General features: G+C 34.6%; 2 protein-coding genes across 2 annotated transcripts; one reads left to right on the top strand and one right to left on the bottom strand.

Annotated features, from left to right (window-relative positions):
- Window positions 1-782: 782 nt before the first annotated feature.
- On the bottom strand, window positions 783-7,769 carry LOC104733814 (uncharacterized). The gene is made up of 23 exons (XM_087477156.1): window positions 7,659-7,769; window positions 5,542-5,610; window positions 5,272-5,339; window positions 5,065-5,182; window positions 4,859-4,944; window positions 4,740-4,763; window positions 4,565-4,634; window positions 4,309-4,376; window positions 4,066-4,197; window positions 3,615-3,681; window positions 3,373-3,440; window positions 3,167-3,284; window positions 2,908-2,991; window positions 2,652-2,722; window positions 2,445-2,562; window positions 2,244-2,332; window positions 2,122-2,145; window positions 1,935-2,016; window positions 1,663-1,736; window positions 1,466-1,583; window positions 1,245-1,333; window positions 1,120-1,143; window positions 783-997 (listed from the first exon to the last, which is right to left on the bottom strand). Exons 1-23 carry the CDS (start codon window positions 7,767-7,769, stop codon window positions 913-915), a joined length of 1,857 nt encoding a protein of 618 aa, XP_087333282.1. The 3' UTR covers window positions 783-912.
- A 6-nt stretch (window positions 7,770-7,775) lies between these two features.
- Window positions 7,776-10,664, top strand: LOC104733813 (putative serine protease EDA2). The gene is made up of 9 exons (XM_087477155.1): window positions 7,776-7,841; window positions 8,683-8,882; window positions 9,000-9,085; window positions 9,210-9,279; window positions 9,369-9,463; window positions 9,551-9,625; window positions 9,786-9,869; window positions 9,961-10,123; window positions 10,319-10,664. Exons 1-8 carry the CDS (start codon window positions 7,776-7,778, stop codon window positions 10,074-10,076), a joined length of 792 nt encoding a protein of 263 aa, XP_087333281.1. The 3' UTR covers window positions 10,077-10,123; window positions 10,319-10,664.
- The last annotated feature ends 895 nt before the right edge of the window (window positions 10,665-11,559 follow it).

Genomic DNA, 11,559 nt, shown 5'->3' with positions numbered 1-11,559 from the left:
TAAGAACTATTTTTCTTTGCTTTTAACAGAAATGTAGAGAGCAAAAAGAAAAAAACTGATGTTCTTTACCAGTAGCAATGATATTTTAAAACCAATGACGCCATGCACAAACCAAAATTATGCAAATACTTTGAATACATTTTCAATTTTACATCAACGAATTCAACACTCTTCCAACCACAACATGAAATTTAGGATTATCAAATTTAGCTGATGGTTTGTTTAGTTAATTAATTGCATTTTTTTTACCACTTGGGCTCTATTAGTTAGAAGTAACCGGACGCGGTGAATTCGGTGTTGTCGGAACATATTAACGGGACTTCAGTTCCTCTCATGTTCGTGTGTAATTTGTTTTTTTTTTTTTTTTTGAATAAATCGTAGGAGGTAATTGTCTCCTCTCCTTTACCAAAAAAAAAGTACCTTGCATATAAATAGATTGATGAAATAAATTTTAAATATTTAATGATTTATATTTTACAAATAAAATAGCATTTTACATAAGTATAAGCATATATTATATCTACGGCTTTAATTTAAAAATTTATAATATATGAAAATGTTGTTTGTTTTTACATTGTTTAGTTTTCGAATTGTAAAACAAAATATAGCTAATATAAATAAAATATTTATATACTTTATTATTTGGATGGAATATTTAACTTTGGAAAGTTTATATATAAAAGCTTTGTTTAATTATGAAAAGTTTAATTTTTGATTAATAAGAATATAAAGTATTTGAAGAAAAGAATAGAAGCACTTGAAAAACAGTTTACCCATGCATGTTAATCTTAAAGACTTAGGAGGTGGTGTATTGAAATGTCAAGTTTATCTTCGTACAAGAACATAAGAAAATTGGAAGTAATAAAACACAGTTGCAATGTATCAGAAGTTAAAAACACCAAAGATCTTCTATCAGTCGTTGCAAGGGATGATAGTCTTCTTACCGCAGAAACGGGATTTTGTCTTCTGTCTTTCTTGTAGAAGATTGTCTTCGTAACTGGAATTATATAAAAAACCCTTGTTATCTCTCAATGTCATACCAAAAACTTCACACAATGTGCTCTTCATTAAAAAAAAAATTAAAAAAAAAACAAATAGTTATATCCCAATCCCCCTTACCAAAGCTTCTCCACAAGGTTGTACCTAATTAACAAAAATAATAGCGTTAATTTGTCGTGCCGTTATGACATCAAAACTATATAAATATGTTAGAGAAACAATTCTCCATATGGAAAATCAGTTACCTGGGATGGAAAGGGTAAGGAGCCATCTCAGCCACGTCAAGAAAAATCTCACGACTGTACAAACATTCACCGTTCTTCGTGTCCAATGCCTACATCATAAAAGATTTAATTAGCAATTGCAATTTCAAATAACTATTTGTATATTTTTCATCATAATTATATACACTACTTTTTAAATGACTACTCCAGTACTTTTCATTACTACTATAAACTACGCCCACCTTCTCTGCTTCGTTAGCAGAAGCAAACTCAACAAAGCAACAGCTCACATGCCTACCCTTGTGGTTTACAAAAAGTCGAACACGAACAACTTCACCAACATCTTTAAAGAAATCGATGCTGGAAAAAATGGAGGATAAAATATAAGTCATGAAAAACTTACTCCAAGAACGAATGTAAAAATAAAGGTGAAACTTACATTTTTGGTATTATTCTATGTCGGGGATTACAGAAATTGGAAACAAAGAGCGTTATTTTTCTTGCGGAAACGGCCTAAATTTAAGAGCCAAATGTGTTAGCATGACTCTCAAGAACTTAAAAATAGCATTAAAAAAAAAAAAAAAAAATATCCATCCCCATAATAAGTCATCTCTCGACATTGTGGAAACACTTGTGTTATTAAACACTTGTGTTATTAACGTTTCTTCTGTGAGCCTGACATATTAAGATAATAGGAGCAGGTACCTCAACCAAATTGGGAATTTCAACAAGTCCTTCCACTGCCTCATCTTCATCTATCCAAAGGCTTTCTCGTTGAAGATACTCTTCATACCTGGTGGAATATCAAAACCCCTAGTGATCTCTCCACGATACAAAAAATTTCACCAAATGTGCTCTTCATAACAAACTCAAGACGCAAACATGTTAAATCCCTTACCAAACCTTGTAATCTAAGCAATACCTAAATATCAAATTAATAGAGTTAGTCTTAGTAATGGGATCAAAACTCTAGCAATAAGTTACATAAACAAATCTCCAAAACATGTAAAATCAATTTACTTGGGTCGTGGACGGCATGGAGCTGCCTTAGCCACATCGAGATAAATCTTTGAATTATGCAAATATTCAGCGTTCTTTGTTTCCAGCGCCTACATTATAAAAGAAGATTTCATCAGCAATCATACTTTCAAATAACTTGCATATTTTTTCATCACAAGTATACACTTCTTTTCAAATGAATACTAAAATACATTTCATCACCTTCACTGCTTCATAAGAAGCAGCAAACACAACAAAGCCCCAGCCCCTATGCTTGCCCATGTTGTCTACAACAAGTCGAACATGAACAACCTCTCCAACATCTTTGAAGAAATTAATTCTGTAAAAAATGGAGGATCAAATATTAGTCATGAAAAAGTTGCTCCAAGAACAAAAGTGGAAATTTAAGGTCCTGTAATGAAAACTTGCATATCTGTTATTTTTGTTTGGGGAGAGAAATTGGCAACAAAGAGTGTCCTTTCTATCACAGCAGTAGCTTCCTGAATTTTAAAAGCCAGGTGTGTTAGAACGACTGATAAGGAGAAAACAACTTAAATTGCAATAAAACAAAAAGGATCCATCCCCAGAATAAGTCCTCCTTCGACTTTGTGGGAATAGTTCTGTTATTAAATGCTAAGTGTTTCTTCTGAGCCTGACATGTACTGAAGACAGTAAGGACATATACCTCAACAAAACCGGTAGTTACATCATTTCTTTTCATCAAGAAAATCCGATGACCGTGCAAATATTTTCTATTATCTTCCAGCGCCTACGGTATGAAAGATTTAGTCAGCAATCATACTATTCAAATAACTACTTGTATTTTATTTTATTTTCAGCTCAAGTAAACACTACATTGATATTTCATACCAAAAAAAAGTATACTCTATACATTTCAAATTACTTTAATACTATTTTCATCATTATTACAAAACTACTCTCACCTTCTTTACTTCGTAAGCAGAAGCAAACTCAACAAAGCCACAGCTCAGATGCTTACCCTCGTGGTTTACAACAAGTCGAACACTTAAAACATTTCCAACAAAATTGAAGAAACGTATGCTGCAATAGTGGAGGATAAAATATCAGTCATGTAAAACTTACTCTGAGAGGGAGAGTACAAATTTAAGTTCCTGTAATGAAAACTTACATATCTGTTATTTTAGTTTGAGGAGAGAGGTTGGCAACAAAGAGAGTGTATTCTGTTATGGCAGTTTCCTGAATTTAACAGCCAAGTTTGTTAAAAACAATTCTTAATGAGAAAAAGACTAAAATTGCATTAAAAAGAGAAGCCCATCTGAAGATGCATCCCCAAAAGAGTTCTGTTATTAAAACACTGAGCGTTTCTTCTGAGCCTAACAAATTTTGAAAATAATAAGAACAGGTACGTACCTCAACAAAATCAGGAGGTGTCTCAGCTTCTGTCGGAAGACTTTCTTGTCGAAAGGCGTCTTCGTACCTGAAATATCAATAACCCTATGTATACCAAAAACTTCACCCAATGTGCTCGAGATAAAAAAACTCAAGATGCAAATTGTTAAATCCCTTACCCAACCTTGTGATCTATGCAATACCTAAATTTTTTTTTTAAAAAAAAAAAAGAAAAAAAAAAAAAAAAGAGTTAGTCTACTGTAATAGCATAAAAACTCTTAACAATAAGTCACTGGGGAAATCAATTTACTTGGGTGGGGGGTATGGAGCTGTCTTAGCCACTTCAAGAAAAATCTTCCCACCATGCAAATATTCACCGATCTTTGTTTCCAGCGCCTACGGTATAAAAGATAGATTTAATCAGGAATTGTTCTTTTCAAATGACTACCTGTATATTTTTCAACATAACTACAAAACTACTCTCACCTCCTTTGCTGCGTTGGGGGAAGCAAACTCAACATAGCCATAGCCCGCATGCCGACTATCCTGGTTTATTATAAGTCGAACATGAACAACTTCTCCAACATCATTGAAGAAATCAATGCTGCAAGAGTTAGAAGATAAAAATATCAGTGATGAAACATTTGCTCAAGGAAGGAAGAGACCATAAACAAACAGCGTTTGAGAAGAGAGACCAATTTAAGGTGCTACTTACATATCTGAGATTTTAGTTTGGGAAGAGAGACCAGAAACAAAGAGCGTTTTTTTTGATAGGGAAACTGCCTGAATTTAACAGCGAAGTGTGTTAGCACGACTCAAAAGAGGAAAAAGGACTTAAACTGCGTAAAAACAAATACGTAGCCTCATCTGAAGAGTCATCCCCAAAATTATTCATCGACTTTGTGGCCACAATCCTGTTACCAATTCTTCTGAGCCTGACATATTCTCTATAAGATAATAAGAACAGGTACCTCAACAGAATCGTGAGGTGTCTCATCATCTTCTGTAGGAAGACTTTCTCGGACATGGTAGTCTTTGTACCTGGAAAATTAAAAACACTAGTGATCCCTCCGTGTATACCAAAAACTTCACCCAATGTACTCATGAGATAACAAAACTGAAGATGCAATTAGTTAAATCCCTTACCCAACTTTGTGATCGATGCAAAACCTAATTAACAAAAAGAATAGGGTTAGTCTTCTTTACTGTCACAACCAGTAGTATTATTACAGAAACAAATCTCCATAACATGGGTATCAGTTAACCTGGGTGGAGGGTGTGGAGCTGTCTTAGGCACTTCAAGAGAAACCTGGCCACCGTGCATATATTTACCGTTCTTTGCTTCCAGGGCCTACAACAACAGTTTTTAAGATAGATTTAATCAGCAGTGGTAAATTTTATATACCTAATGTATTTTTTTCATAGTAAGTTTAATGCTTTTTTTTCATCATTAAAACAAAATTAGTCTCACCTCTTTTGCTGCATTAGGAGAAGCAAACTCAACATAGCCATAGCCCACATGCCTACCCTCCTGGTTTAAAATAAGTCGAACAAGAAGAACTTCTCCACCATCATTGAAGAAATCAATGCTGCATGAGTCGAAGATAAAAAAAATATTAGTCATGCTCCGGAAAGGGACGTGGAAAGTGGAAATTGGAAATTTTAAGGTGCTACGTACATATCTGATGCTTTAGTTTGGCGAGAGAGACCGGAAAGAAAGAGCATTCTTTTTGTTACGTTAACTGTCTGAATAAAACAGCAATCACGATTCTAAGGATCAAAGGACTTAAATTGCATAACAACAGAGAAAGTGATTCATCTCAGAAATAATTGGAATATAAAAGGAACAAAATTAATAGCGTTAGTCCTGTTACAAACATGTGTAGCTATTAGAAGACTGTGTAAAGTAATTTTTGCTCAAAGAACAAGAGGAATCCGACCATCTTACCTTCTCCTCGGATGTTTCCTTATGTTTCTTCAGAATCGTTTTGGTCGCCAAATCATCTTTTTGCTTTCGCTTACCTTTAAAAGAAGGGCAGCAAAAACTTAAGTTTAAAATCATCACCAACCTCGTTAGCCCTGTATAAAACATTAAGTCAGAGCTCCATCCAAAACAAACCTAATAAATTAACTTTGGCAGCCGATTTCTTGCTTAAACTAGACATGATGAAGATAAAACTACAACAGCGCTTATTTTCCGACAAGTTATAAAAGAAAAATAATGTTTGGGCTGGGCTTTATAATGTTTGGGTTTATGTGCAGGGACCATGACTTTTGTGTTTTGTGTTTATCTTTATATTGCTTCTCTGTATAAGTATATACTAGGTTTTGAATCCACGCGTGGATTTATTTGATATAATTTGATAAAAATTATATATGATTGATGATTTTTGATGAAATATTATCTAACAAAAATTTTAATTAGTATTAAGGAAAAAAAAATTTCAGATACACAATTTTTAAAAATATAAAAATGAGTTGTGATATAAAATCAAATATGATAAAAAATCATGAATTTAACTCGACGTCCATGTGAGGCGGATCAAACTGGTGACCTCACATATCCTAAACCATTTCTTTGACAACCAGAAAAATGAAACAATTTTATAATCCTGAATTTATCTCGTTTTCATATTTAATTGATCGCTATCACCTATGTTTTCATGTTTTTTTTTCAATGTTTTCTTATTCTTCATATTCTTTCTTGTCGTGTTCATTGTCAAATTTTATGGTAATTGTCATCGTTACTTTTACCGTTCGTTTCTTCGTTATACTCTTTTTCTTCTTCTTCCTCGTCAACTTCTTCACATTTTTCCACCGAAAAACCTTTTTTTAGACTACCATACAACTTGTTAACCCATCAAACTCCAAGACCAAAATCATTTTTTCTTATAAAATTTGTGCAATTCATGAAGACCAGCATACTCAACACATGCACCCAATTATTGATAATTTCATCTATATTATTCGGTTTTACATCCACACATATTGAAACTTCTCAAATTAAAATATTTACTTGCAGAAAAAGTAATATGAACACATGTATAGTTAAAATAATATTTGTGCTTTTCGTCGATCCTTCTTCTTTAAACACAAATAACATCAAATCAAGGTCTTGCAACGTCAATCCTTCTTTCTTAGACTTAAAATAAATTTTTTACTGCAAGAATATCAAATCATCTGTAAAGTTATACCCAAAAAAAACTTATTTTACAGCTCATAGGAGATATAAAGCACAAACGGAGATAAATAAGATATTTTCAAGATATTATAAAATTTGATATATATATTATTTAATAATTCTTAAACTTTAAAAATTTTAATATAGATTAAATATTTAAAGAATTTTTAACTTTAGATGTAGTTTAAATATTTGTAACATTTTTATTAGTGTTTAAATAGTTAAAATAGTTTAAACTTTTTTTTGTCAACCATTGGGCCACAACTGGCCGGCCCATTAGCCAAATTCCTACATTTGTAGGAGCCGAATTCCTACATTGGGCTACGCGTGGGTTTATTTGATATATTTTGATGAAAATTATATATGATTGATGATGGTAATAAAATATTATCTTATAAAAAAATTAAATTAGTACTAAGGAAAAAAATTAAATTTTAGATACATAATTCTTTAAAATAGACTAATCAGTTGCGTTATGAAATCAAATCTAATAAAAAAAATCATGAATTTAACTCGACGTCCAGGCGAAGTAAATCAAACTGATGACCTCATATATCCTAAACCATTTCTTTGACCAACAGAAAAACGAAATAATTTTATAATCATGAATTTAACTCGTTTTCATATTTAATTGATTGTTTTTTTTTTTTTGAATCTAATGTTAAATTATATTCAAAAGAAAAATAAACGTTTTACAAAGCTTTTCTATGACATTTTAGAGAATGTATTCAAAATTCTTGTTCGGAGAAATTCTAGCTAATAAAAACGAGCTGCAAACCAGAGTTGAATATTGGCGTCTCCCCCTTTGTTGAGTGTGCTTAGCCGGTTGCAAATGTTTTTGTCAATCATCTTCACTATGTGATCTGATGTGGAAGCCTGCTCACCATGTCGCCGGTTATTTCACTCCTGCCAGATGGAGTGGATCGTGTTCTGAAGGCATATTTCACGATGAACCGCGTCGTCTTGTCCAGCTCCTGACCATCGAGTAACGTCATAACTTCATGCCATTCAGTGATAAACTTGTCTGGAATAAGTCGTTTAACCAGTGTTTCCCAGACTCGGCGAGAGTAAGGACAGATAAAAAAAAGATGATCTCTCGTTTCCATTGAATCCCTGCATAATACACAACTAGAGTTGACATTATAGTTCCATGTAAGCATTCTATCGCCCGTTGCGACTCTGTTTTTTGCCATCAGCCACGTGAGAAAAGCGAACTTCGGAGTGGAGTTTGGGAACCATATTACTCAGTAGCCATGCATGAGAGGATTTGGAGTGCGTATGTGGTGCCATGTTGATTTTGTGTTGAATTTGCTTTTGTAACAATCATTCTTCCCCTTCCACAAAGCAACATCATGTGTCCTTGCAAGGCGGGATTTTTGTATCTCCTCTTCAACCGCGTTTAGCAGGGTGGACCTGCGAGTTTGCCGTCTATGTTGATCCATAACCTCAGCCAACGATCAAGGCAACCTCGAGCACCGACTGTATCATACAAACATCCTAAAGGACTCCAATGATCGAACCAAAAGGATGTAGAATTACCATTGTGAGCCTCCACTCGGTGAAATTGTTTAGCTAACTCCCTGTATTTAAGCAATTTTTTGCCAAATCCATGAGCCAGAGGTTGAGGTTGGCATCTCAGACCATAAGGCCTTATTTATCGGGGGGTTTATGATAGAGTTCTTAGTGTTTTGGGTAAAAAAATAAATCAGAAATAGAAAAAATGGGAAGATCTCCCCTTATATAAGAGACCGAATATATGTTTAAGAGACGATACGTGTCGCCATTCTATTGGTTGAAAGAATAAAACAAAAGAGAAAAAAAAACATTTCCTCCATTTATTTCTTTTTCGTCTCTCTCTCTCGGTTGCGATTGAATTGACGAAACAAACGATGAATTTGGAATCAAAAGCTTGAAGGTTTTGAATCGAATGACCTGGAATCAGAGGAAGTGTATGGATTCGAAGGGAATGGAGGGAAAGAGATAAGTAGCAAAGGCGATTTGGAAGCCAATCGCCAAAGAAAGAATCGACTAACAGTTGGAGATGGATGTGGTATGAAGTTGGAGTCGATTAAATCGGTAAAGAGATTGAATCAATTGGAATCAGAAAGGTAAGTTTCTTAGTAGAATTGTTTGAATCGGAAATTGATCATTTGATTTGATTCCTGACCGTAATGCTTATGTAAGTTTTTGTAATGCTTCTGTGAAGGTGGTGAGTTGTTTGATAGGATCGTCAAGAGAGGTCATTACAGTGAGAGAGAAGCTGCTAAGCTTATCAAGACTATTGTTCGGGTCGTTGAGGCTTGTCCTCACTGTTTTCTGCAAACCAGGTTTTCATTTTTTCTTGTTCTTTGTCTAATTTTGTTCCGTGATTGTGTTGGTGATGTTCATGACTTACTTGATGTATGTGTTTAGATTTTATTACTGCATTAGTTAAGTGACTCTGCTAGACACTGCAATCACCTCAGAGAGTGCAGATAGCATCCGGTCCCATCAAATCAATACAGAGTACACACATTCCCAAGCTTATATGCTTAATGTGTTCGTTACCGTTTCTATCTATCATCGTCCTGCTTATGTTTGTACTAATTTCATAGGTATCATTTGGATCTGTGCAAAAGTCTGTTTGGGAAAGGTGTTTACCCTGAAGTAGATGCAACAAACCTGTACTATGGAAGTGATAGAATTGCTGGTATGTAATGTCTGAAAACTTTTCGAGCTCCTCTTACACTTGTACACATGCCAACAGTTTCTTCGCATCTTATTCTCAATTTTGCAGGGACCAAGATCGTCTTCACAAATGGGTCACAGGATCCATGGCGTCATGCAACCAAACAGGCCTCATCTCCTAACCGTAAGTCTCCTTTTAGTTTGGATGCAAAAACTCAGACATAAACTCATTTTTTGTTCGGGGCAGAACAAAAAGTTCAGACATAGTCAGTCTCGTTTCATAACATCGTACTCAGGCAGATACTTTCTCTGGGACGCTAATAAGTTAATGCTTGACCACACAGTGCCTTCTTACGTCATCACTTGTCATAACTGTGGCCATGGAAGTGATCTTCGAGGATGCCCTCAATCTCCAATGATCATTGAAGGTTCATATTACCGGCCTTTTTCTGTTTCTGATGCCTGAAATCAAAGACAAGTATTGAAACAACTAGATAAAAAATATGATTCGATTTTCAGGTGATTCCAAGAACTGCAGTTCACCCGATGCAGTGAACAAAGTGAGGCAACGTATTATAGAACACATTGACCTGTGGCTCTCCGAGTGTCGTGGAGGGATTAGGAGTTCCATGTAAAGTCACACAAACTCCGGACTCTTCTGCAGATAAATAAAACATCAGATGTATGTTCCAAACTTTGTATCCTTGTAACTGAACCTCTCATGTATTATGTTTCAAACTTTTATCTACGAAACTTATACGGTATATATACGCATGACCGATAGCCGTCGAGTCGCATGATCTTAGCATACTATTTCGTCGACTGATGTCAACTCATGAGTCGTATACTCATTATTTTATTTTCCTGATGAAAACAGCAAGCAGTAAAGAGAAAGCAACAAGGTTGAGGAGGGCGGCTGTATCCCGACAGCTTCCTGTATCTCCTGAACGGTCAAACCTAGTCTCGAGGTTGCTCATTGGCCAAGACATCATCCCTGAGCGGGTTATAATCTTGGTGAAGAAAGCAACAAGTCACTTGGTGAAGTTAGTTTGATTCTGTCTATGTTAATTATGTATATGAAATGTTTTGTCTACACATCTTTGAGTTTTGTCTTTGAGTTTGCTTGCAAAATGATTTGGTTGAGAATATTTGGGCAAATTTTGGAGCTAATTAGTATTAAAATTAATCATTTTCTCCATTTATAAATTGCACTTTTGTTGTAATATGTATTAATGTTTTATTATGTTTTGTATGTTTGAAAATTAATAAAAATAGAATATTTTTTTTAATTTTATAAAATCTTAAATGTTTACACATTTATACCATTTCTATTCTATTTAAAAATTTTAAAAACAATATTTCAAAAATAAGAGACCTAAAATAAGAATCTACTAATAAAAGAGAAAATTTTATCTAAGAGATCATGGGTTCTTATATTCCAAATAGTACACAATTAATTCATAAAAAATTTAGGAACTCCCCTTATATGAACCCCCCAATAAACTTGCTCTAATGAGCCACTGCGAATGAGATACCTTTTCACCCAATCCACCCAAAGGGAGCCTCTAGCGGAAACAATGCGCCAAATCAATTTGAGCACACTGACTTTATTTGCTTCAGTCAAAGAGTGTAAGCCCAGACCACCTTCATTTCGAGGACAACATACATCAGACCAGGCAACCTTAGTCTTCTTCGTATTCAGGGATGGGCCAGACCACAAAAAAGCATCACACAACTGGTCAATCTCTTTAATACAGGCTTTAGGTAAACGAAACGTTGATATCCAAAAGTTGGTAATACTGAAAAATGACTGAGCTTAGAAGTTGCAGGCGACCCGCAAAAGAGAGAGCTCTGGCAGTCCATGAGCTTATCTTTGATCGTATGGTGTCGATGAGAGGGCGATAGTCCTGAGCGGACATACACTTTGGAGAGAGAGGTAACCCAAGATATCTGACCGGTAGAGAACCAGACTCAAATGGAAATTGTTGCAGTATTTCCTCTCGTTGCTATTGCAACATCCCAGCCGTATAGATAGTAGATTACTCCAGACTGACTTTCAACCCCGAGTGAATAGCAAAGTCATTAAGAACGCATATTACCTTCTACAGAAACTAACAA

This window comes from Camelina sativa, chromosome 12 (assembly GCF_030686135.1).
Source record: "Camelina sativa cultivar CO46 ecotype springtype chromosome 12, ASM3068613v1".
Taxonomy (NCBI): Eukaryota; Viridiplantae; Streptophyta; class Magnoliopsida; order Brassicales; family Brassicaceae; genus Camelina; species Camelina sativa.
Note: the sequence above shows the minus strand (reverse complement) of the source record. Positions and strands in the feature narration are given on the sequence as shown.

Bases quoted from the DNA above. Each gene is read 5' to 3' on its own strand.
- LOC104733814 (XM_087477156.1), bottom strand. From the start codon at position 7,769: ATGACGTTACTCGATGGTCAGGAGCTGGACAAGACGACGCGGTTCATC. The intron at 4,945-5,064 runs GTGAGACTAATT...CTGTTGTTGTAG, and splicing joins CTCCTAATGCAGCAAAAGAG to GCCCTGGAAGCAAAGAACGG. The intron at 2,563-2,651 runs GCAAGTTTTCAT...CATTTTTTACAG, and splicing joins CAAACAAAAATAACAGATAT to AATTAATTTCTTCAAAGATG.
- LOC104733813 (XM_087477155.1), top strand. From the start codon at position 7,776: ATGCCATTCAGTGATAAACTTGTCTGGAATAAGTCGTTTAACCAGTGT. The intron at 7,842-8,682 runs GTAAGGACAGAT...TGGAATCAAAAG, and splicing joins GTTTCCCAGACTCGGCGAGA to CTTGAAGGTTTTGAATCGAA. The intron at 9,870-9,960 runs GTTCATATTACC...TTCGATTTTCAG, and splicing joins ATCTCCAATGATCATTGAAG to GTGATTCCAAGAACTGCAGT.